The sequence below is a fragment of the Rhopalosiphum padi genome, chromosome 4 (genome assembly GCF_020882245.1).
Source record: "Rhopalosiphum padi isolate XX-2018 chromosome 4, ASM2088224v1, whole genome shotgun sequence".
Classification (NCBI taxonomy): Eukaryota; Metazoa; Arthropoda; class Insecta; order Hemiptera; family Aphididae; genus Rhopalosiphum; species Rhopalosiphum padi.
Window position 1 is genome coordinate 42,747,076 of NC_083600.1, and position 10,419 is coordinate 42,757,494.

Here is a 10,419-nt window from a genome sequence, read left to right on the forward strand (position 1 = left end):
TAAAACATTACAAAATTTAAAATAATACAACTATTTTTCGCAAATATTTGTACAGTTTAAAATATAAATATATTATATTTAGAAACCATCTATGATTATTGATTATATTCTACTAATATTTTATGAAATTTTGATTTTTGTTAAATGTTGTAATATAAAGACATTCTTAATATGACCACTGTATAATGCATAAAGTTACGTATTGTTGAAAAAAAAATGTATTTTATACGTATTTGTACATATTTATTGATTCACGAAGGATAATATTTTTATTTAAAATAAAAAATTAGTTTTAGTTATATTTAATTAAGTAAAAGCTAATTAAGATAAAATACGGCATTTAGTGGATTTGTATAAGAAAACGACCATTTATATTGTATGTGTCGCATATGGCTTTGATCAAAACCCTTACGCGATAATGTACCATTGGCTTATTGGTTTTCTCGTATCTTTACCATTAAGTCTTGTTTAAGACACAAAGAATAAGACAGTGAAGAAACGTAGGTACAAAATAAACTTTGGTTATTACTAAGGTATATTTAACTGGTGATAATCCAACAAAAATACGAGTACTGATTCATGCTTAGACGATAAATAAAATCAGAATTGTTTGTCATAATATATTTTTTATAACATCACCAATTAATTTTTGTACTCTATTATATTAAATTTATTCTAATGTGGGCATTAGGCAAATTTATAATAATACATTACAAATTAAAAATTAAAATATGAGTTATTTATTAATAAATATGTATTTAAAAGTGCTGAGCAATACCGATTCCTAAGGTTGGAAAGAATAATTATAAAAAATATTGAAACTTTCATATAAAACAATTGAGTATAGTTCATGGACAGCCAACAATAGTTAAATTTAATGTTTAATTATAGTAAATAGAAAAATTCTTTCCTAATATCAGTCAAATGAGTCTGTAATCGAACAACAAAGAATTTCTTCTTATTCCTTCGTTTAACTGGATTGAAAAAATTAATCCAATAATATCATATAATTATTACTAGGTAGTTAATTATTGTTATTGTTAATTTATAATAATAAATACAAAAAAAAAAATTAACTCAATAATTTAAATAATATGTTATCTGTGTAACCTGTCCAAGTATATCATCAATTATCAATGGTCGTCTTTATTCCAAAATATTGTTGTATTAATACAAATTAAAATGTTCACTAGTAGCACAAAGAAGCAACTAGATTACTGTTCCTAAAAGATAAATAAAATCACACAAAAAAAAACACATATTATCGTAAGACCAATAAAATTTATCGCTCCACTAAGAATTTAAAATGTAGCATTTTAATTCTTTTTTTTTTAAAGCAATCCATTTATTTATAGTACCTTTACCCAACTGTCACAATTTTTATACATTTGTAATCTATATAGGTAATATAATAATAGATAAATGTTATATGTTATTTTAGATTAATGTTATTCAAGAAATTATTTAATTATTTCAACTAAAAAAAACTTAAAAATAAATTAAATACAATAATGATTATTTCATTTGAAAAAAATACACCTAAAAAGGATAACTCAGTAAAACAATTTTTTTTAACTGTTATTAATATAGTTTCTTAAATCAATTTTGTTTTATCAATAAAAATGTGTTTTTTATACATTATATTTAAATATAGTTGATTTAGTAGATATATAAAATAATTACTGTAGAAGTTAAATAATATTAAGTTAGGTTTTCCAATGTTTTAATATACTCGTATCTTTTTTTTTTAATTTAACCCAAAATTCGTGTAGTATTCGTAAATTGTATATAATTGCATTTATACTATCTATCACAAGTAAAAACTATTAGAAAAATTAATTTTAATTAAATACTTAATAAATATTATACTAATTATATTCATAACAATGATAAATATGATTGTGTTAATTTTTGTATTTTACCATAAATAATTTATTCACTAAAAGTAGTTTGTCAAATTATAACATACGTTTAAAGATTATATTTTTTCCTTGTTTCGGTAACTAACAAAATATAAAATAAAAAAAAATACTGTGAATTCCTTATAACCGATTTTAACCGTATTTATCTATTATTATAATATGGTTCCATCATGTTTGAATGACGACAACCGTCCATTATTATTTAAATAACAAGGTCAAAGGCACATAAAAAATAATAATGGTTTTAAAAATAAATAAGTAAACCGTATAAAAATGATGTTGTTTATTTTGTTGGCATCAACAATATGGTTATTAATTTTCTATTTTCTATAATGATTTTCGAATAGTGAATAACAATAATGTCAAATCTAAAATTCATAATTTTCATATTTAAAATATATACAATAACATACTATTACGAATTAATGAACGGTTTATTGATAAATGGTTCGATAATAATACGTAACTGATGATTTATTTATTAGAATAATAATTTTACAATTTATTTTATTTTTAATTTTTTTATCATTTATCAAAGATATTTACAACCAAGATATATAATAAGTAAATAAGATAACATAGAATAAACTAGACACGTGATGGAAGGGAGCGTCCATCAACACTACTTTCAATTATAATTTGAGGAGCATACGTTTTATTAAAATATATTAGTGACATTAAAATAAAGATTTGATAAAATCCGATACAATCCAAATGGATAATTATTTACTTTTGCATACGTATTGTACTACCTATTATTGAAAACATCTAATGTACAATATTTTATCTTTTGTTATTTTACCCAATAGGCCACGTATTTTGCCGGATGAACCAGCGAATGGAAAACCAAAAACTTATTTAGAATGTAACTTGGGTGAAGTAACGTTACATCATCATGTCCTACATAAAGAATCTCTTCCCGCCGGCCACCTTTACACTACTGCAGCAGGGCGGCAGGAATTGTTTAATACGAAAAATGTGCCTGACCTATTGGACACATTACTTCCAACCAAAAGCCGCCGAATTTCGCAAACACTTCCTAGGTGAGTTGTAACTTGTAATATAAATAAACTTATAACCTACAAGTATTTAGTATTATACTATACTAATTTATTAAAAATGCAATTTGTGTCATAGGATTTAATTTGAAAACCTTTTTACGTGTTAATGTTTTGTATGTTTTGTAAACAAATAAAGATTTCTGCATGTTTGCTCGATGAACACATGAACACGACTCATAAAAAATATAATGTATACATTAAGAATTATTCTAAATATTATTATTTGATAATAAAAATTGTTTTATTTTATTTTTATCATGATTCTTTGTTTGAAATCATGATAATAGATCGGGTATAAGCTCAAATATCAGAAGGAACACCATGTACACACCGAGACCATCTGAGAGTCAATCGCCTTTACTGCTAGGAAGTCGTGGCAGTGGTGGCAGTAATACCAGTCAAAGCCAGCTATCCTTTGATTCGTCCATATCATCTGATCATCCAAGGTATATATATTATGTATTGACAAATTCAATAAGATATCTGAAAAATCAGATATTTTCCTCTATTACATGCATTACTATAAAATAAGTTATAGGTAATCCATTCAGACAATAGTGTTCGCATATATTATAGGAACCTGTATTTAAGCATATTTTACATTTGTAGATTTAATATTTTATTATATCCTTGATAAATTCGAGTTTTAATCATTTATGTTGACCTAAATTTTCGTTTCAGTTTTAATACTATAGTTTTAATAAGTATTTCTAATTTAAACGAATTTTTATTTTAGTAAAATTGTCCAAAAAAAAAAATACCTACATGACTTAGTATAGAATATTTTAATATAATGCAATAAATGCAATAACAATATTGACAAAAATACTGTATTATAATATTAATTACACACTAATTAAGTGTATAATAAATATTACAAAACGAAAAGAATTTATTCTAAAAATAAGGTGAGTTTAAAATTAAAGATAATTTATTGTTCCAATAATTATATTCATCAGATTATCACCCCAAATATTCACTAAGTTACAATATTAATATTATGCGTATAAAATAATCTACAAAATCGAAATTGTATTAGTTTAATTGAATATGAGTGTTGGACACTTACTAAAAATTAAAGAATATAAACGTATCATTTTTATTAGTATCACAAATCACTAATTTAAACTTTTATATTTGAAATTATGGCTATACATTTATTAAAATCGAAACATGAGAAATAATATAAATTTCCATACAGATTTATTGTACATAATTAGGTCGTTATATTTTTTTTATGTGATAGTGATTAAAATTTAAAAAAATATATTTTAACAGTTTTAATTTTTTAGCACTCATAAGCTATTGTTTTGTGTATAATTATTTTATATTAATTACTGTATCAAATTTGTACTAACTATTAAATCAATTAAAATCACTGTGAAATTTAATCTTCTTAGGGTAATTGAGTTAATTTTTTATTAAAAAGAGAACAAGGTAATATTTAACAAGTATTTCTAATAAAATTTAAAAAAATATATATTTATATAATTATAATTTTCTTGACTCACTTGTCACTCAATAATGATGTTAAATATTTAAACTTCGTCGATCAATATTTTGTGAAATATGAAACTTTTATAAAATCGTTTATAATTATAAAAGAGCTAAAAATAAGTATTATAATAATTTAAGATTTTTATCAAAATTCTAAAATTAACATTGCATACCATCTGTTTCAAATTTAAATTAATTTTAAGAATATTATTACAATTTAAAGAATAGTTGAGAATAAAAGTTGATCTGAAAAATTTACTTAACGAATTTGGTGATTTAAAATTATTAATTTACTCTTCATAAAATATTCTACGCATATTTACAGTTTTCAATTGTTCATTTAGTTATTTTAAACCCTAGGTTTTTGAACTTTCATTGGGTAGAATATTAATAATAAGTGTATTTACATTTTAATCAGTTTAGCTCAAATAGCATATTTTGTACTTTAAGATGGAAATAGAAAATTAGAAAGGTATAAACGAGTTCCTATAAAAAAACTATACATTTAATTAATTAAGTAAGTAAATAATTACTCTAAATGTGTTTTCTCAAAAAACGGTTCATCTCATGCCGAACAATAATAATCATAATAATATATACAACGATAATTAAATAGACATTATAAGCAAAATAATTAACAGATTACAAATATGTAAAATTGTTTTCATGACTCACGATCATAAATTTTAAGACCATACTTGATATAACGTTTAATACAATTATTCTACACCAAATCGACCTAAGTATTATTACACAAAGAAAATGCATAAGCCACAAGTAAAATTATTGTCCGCGGTTTCAAGCTTATGCACCAACATTTGCATTACACCACTCCTAAATACCATGTTTACACCGGTAAAGTTTAATAGTGGTTTTGCCAAACTAAACCGAACATCAATGTTCGTTGGATTGTTTGATTTTGGATATTCAACAAAGCGAACTTTATCATAATCTCAAGATCGAAGTGAGCTGTATAAGCAAATTGAAACTTTTTGTTGTAGTTTCTACCGCGTTGTAAACCCGTTGTATGTGTGCTCAATGGAAAGTATAGAACGCGAAATCGTGTAAACTTTTGTTGTGCCATCACTTGTGTTGTTTTTATTTAAACAAGGCAGTTATTTTTTCATAGTCAATTACAAATCTACCACTTAATTCATCAGCTTACACGGTTTATTACGTTATATTTTTAAACTTCATGAAAATGGATAAAATATAGTAAATAAATGATTAAAGGCGTTTATTAAAAATATTTCACGTACTAGTCATCAACAAAGTAGACATTATTATGTCGGGGACCCTAACAAAATTAGCAACACTCCCAGTTATTGTGAACTTGTCCTTATGAGCCTATTATAATTGTGAATACAAAACAAAATAAAGTATGAAACACAATATATTTCTCGCCTTAAAACAAACCACGGACGAAGCAGATCGGAACCGGTTAATAATTTCAATAATATACTATACTTATTAGAAAAAAACATGAGTCGTACCAATGAATTATAAAATACAATTTAATATCTCACCGATTAATGAATGTACTATAACTATACTGTACTATTTACATACTTACTGTTTTTCAGGCAACTGACGGCCGGTCAGAAGTCGAGCAGTTACTTGAACCTGTCCACGACTGGCTGTGGCGGCGGGTCTTCTGGCGGCGGATACAATAATTACCAACACCACTCTTCTTACTATTGGACCCCGCCCAGCTTGCCGTCGTCGCCAGCCCGGGAACGCCGGTTGCCCGCCACGCCGGTGGGTCGCGGTGCTGGACTGCCCACCGCGACCGCCGAGACACCCATACTCGATCCGCTGTCGTCCAGGCGGCGAACTTACAGTGGAGGGAGCGGGGGCGGTCACCATCACCACAACCACAACGGCGGAGGCGGTGGCAACCAGATGCACAACCACAACCAGTTGGCCGGCAGCAACCATTCGCTACTGTCTCTGTCCGACGGTGCGTCCGTCACGTACGACTATCACACGGCGCAGTTGGACATGTTCCTGGAGGAGTACAAGACCCTCCGGAAGGAGCTGACCAAGATGCAGCGGACGTGCGACACCCTCAGACTGTCCAACGCCTCGCTGGCCTCTTCGGTGGCCGTCCCGGACATGATGGTCGACCACCGGTCCAAACCGGAACCGTCCGCCGCCCCCGCCCCCTCGTCGTTGAGGACCACGCCCAAGTCGATACTCAAAAACAAGAACCAGGCCACTTACGTCTACCGGTCGGGCGGCGAGCGGCGCAACAGTTACCACCAGCTGGACCCGGCGCCCGACGACATTTACCTGAGTTAACCTCGTAGTCCTGCTGGCCGGGCAAACCGAAAGCCCAACGTCACATTATAATACATATTATTATTATTATTATTTTCTTGTTAAAATATAAAATTCGTGTATAATACACCATATTATTATGCTCGCGTTGTACCGACATAATCGTTTATGTATTTGTGAATTTCTGTGTGTTGATATCTAACTCTCTAACTCCAATGGCGCAACTAGAAGAAGGATGGCTGCAACCTGCAGACATTATACCTTGTAACGATAATACACACTTAGTATAGATTTTATTCATTAACCCCAAACACATGTTAACAAAAACTGTTGACATCCATGACCCTTCCCAAAAAAAAAAAGGAAAAAAAATAGGAATCCTGGTCTACTCAGTGAGTAGCCCTAGTAATTGTATTAACAATTATTACCGTTGCCCGCAGCTAGTTTGTTGTTGGTGGAACGGAAGTGACCTTAACACAAATTGTCCGCGAGAACATAAAAAAAAGTACGGTCGCCCATATAATAATATAGCAATGTTTAAAACGCCGTCGATGATCTAATTTATCCAGTCCTCAAAAGGACATTTTTTGTAAGCGTTTCGTTTTATAATTAAAATATAAAATATTAATTAGTTTGTTAAGTAAACCAACCATGACGTTTGTAAAATGGTTAAAACCAAAATGAAAATACAATAACATCCATATTTTGATATGGAGACATTGTTTCTCTTACCTATCTGAATATTTAATACAAATTATATTGAGTTAATTTAATTAAACCGTATGAAAAGATAACATTTCAAATGACAAAAGTGAACAAACATCATGCCGTGTATATAATAATATTATGTTATCACTTATTATTTTATATCAAAATTATTAAATGATAAATATTTGTTCACTCGCAATGCTTCAATTAATATTATTTCGATTTCGTGGTAGGGCAAATAGTTTTTTTTTTTTACTAATATTATTTCAAAGATTTCCGTTATTAAAAACTATAAAAAAATCTAAAAAATGATTATTTAAAAAAAAATTTGAAACCAATAAAAATCATTAAAATCCTACTAGTGTTCTAATTTTGCATTTTTGAATTTATATTATATGAACCTATCAAACATTTTAAATGATAATAATTAAATATTTATTTTTAAAAAGTACAATAATCGACTTTTGAATATTATTATGAAAACATTATTTTTAGTACACATTAAAATAATATTTGTAACACTTAAATTTGAACCACTAATAATAAATAAGTTATCCAAACAATTAAATATAATATAATAACAAAGATGCTCATACATTTAAAATGTGTTTTATATTTCTAAGAATATTTTTTTTTTAACAAATATTTCAAAAATGAATTGTTTATTACAATATGCGAATGCGGTTGTATAGGATGACCCATCCAGTGGATTTATGCCAAATGTCCTCTATTAACATCAGAATAAATAAATTAAAAAAGCCATGAGTAAACCAAGAGGGTACAATATCTTATGTGCCTATATAATAAATATATGTAATAATACGTTAAGTTATAATTTATTGTTAATACTGTTATACATAATTATTTAGAATGTTAAATAGTTATATGTTAAAAAACAGATAATATTATTCCTACGTTAAATGTTTTCAAAAATACTATAATCGTTACGGAATAACTTAATATTACGATATCATTATTTTAATTAAAGATTATCCTATGAATGTAAATTATTACTTATCTTACCTAATAAATGTAAAAATAATATAATATTTTCATAGAATGTAAATATAGTCTTGTTAATAACTATTATAAATAAAAAAAAATACTATTAGTATAGTGACATTTAATTTATTTATTTATTATTTTTTTGTAATATTAAGTGAACTAATTGATCAAACGAATATCACAAAGAGTTTTATAGTTTTTGGAATATAGAGGAATATTTTTTTATATACTACATTCCAATAATGCTAATAAGTACTCTATAGTTTAATTTGATTTGATAAAGTATAGGGAAAACTATTATGATTTTAAAATGTATTATCTTGCTAGTCAACCTAGCTTAAAGACTTTAGTTCTGAGATATTATGGCTGATTCCTATATCTATTATATTTATGCATAGTATAAAATATTTATGTTTAAATACATCGACCGATGACCTAGAAGAGATAGAATGTTGAAAACTACCAAAGTAGTTCAATGCCTTTGTGGGTCTGACCACTGTTAGCGATAATCCGATAATGATTAACATAAAAAGTTTTCATTACTTATATCTATGTACTTTAGTACTTATAATAATTTAAATATACTAACAATATATAATATAAGAGAAAGAAATCACATATAATCTTTACAATGGAAAACCAGTAATTTTATAATATGTGGTTGGGAATCTAAAATTTTCAACCAAATACCACCTTTGAAGTTAAAAAAGCAAACATTTTTACTATTCCAACAATTGATGAGACGCAAAAATAAAAAATGCATATCAATTATTTTAATACCAATACATTTAACGTATTGTTCAAGATCTAATATACTTGTGATCTGTATAATAGAAACAAACCAAAATTTTAATTTTTGATTAACTTGTCATTCGACACTTACCGATAGCAGGTGGTTTCAGACCCAGGATCCACCTTTTAGGTGCACTGCTTTATCATATTACCCAATAAGCTTTAATTAAACATTAAAGTAATGCTCAGGAGTCTAAAATCTAAATATATACTCTGAAAAATTAAAGCAGCAATATAAATAATTATAATAAGTATCATAACTATATAGGTAGGTTTTATTAACATTTATTTTAATTTATAAATAATGAGAATAAAAAAATACATATAAACTTAAAGCTATCGAACATATATTTTGTACTTAATTTATCCCGAAATTATTCAAAATTTATTACACTGAAACTTATTACCTGTTTTATTCTTGTCTCACTTTCATACAAATGGCAAAATATGACTCTAGAAAAAACTGATAAGATCATATTTACTTTATCAGTTATCACTTTGTTTTCACTCCACCTTAAAAGTGACTTGAAACAACAGTAACGTCTGTCACACAACATAAACTTGAACTAGTTTTGAGCATGAATTCAAGCTTACAAATCTGTAATCGACATTTTTCATATGTTGGTAAAGAGCATAGGCGAGGATTGAGAAAGCTTATGACCTCCTAAAATTCAAATAAGTCTCCGCCTATATGGGGGTAAGGCACAGAACATATTTTGTCAAAAAGTATCTTTTAAGACTATAACCTAGTGCTATTTTCATTTTTATAATATCTTTTACCAATAAAAATTTATAAATATTCAAAATTAGACCATTATTTGTGGAACACCCTTGATAATCATCGAAAATGTTTTAAAGTTTTTTTACAAGTACACCACGTCTAGTAAATACTATTAATATGAATATTTGGTAAACATTTCAAATCTCTATACGGTTATTTATTTTTAAATTACAATATAAAAACGAAATTTTGTTAAAACTGGCGTAATACATAATAATGTTTTCCTTTTTTTTTAAATTTTTTTTTCTGATTATTTTAACACTTAGAAATTCCATTAAAAATATTATTATTAATATTTAAACATATTTTTGTAAATCTATAGCGATTATAGCTACAACTTATAGCCATATAGAGTTCTTTAAAATATAACATT

At 26.9% G+C, this 10,419-nt stretch overlaps 1 protein-coding gene across 2 annotated transcripts in view; it reads left to right on the forward strand.

The window, feature by feature from the left end:
• Positions 1-8,595, forward strand: part of LOC132929489 (uncharacterized) — a 160,191-nt gene extending 151,596 nt beyond the window's left edge. For both annotated transcript variants that reach the window (XM_060994871.1, XM_060994872.1), the window contains 3 exons: positions 2,732-2,965; positions 3,271-3,429; positions 6,064-8,595. In XM_060994871.1, the coding sequence (XP_060850854.1) occupies positions 2,732-2,965; positions 3,271-3,429; positions 6,064-6,781 (1,111 nt within the window). In that variant the 3' untranslated portion in view covers positions 6,782-8,595. The remainder of the gene's footprint in view (positions 1-2,731; positions 2,966-3,270; positions 3,430-6,063) is intronic.
• The last annotated feature ends 1,824 nt before the right edge of the window (positions 8,596-10,419 follow it).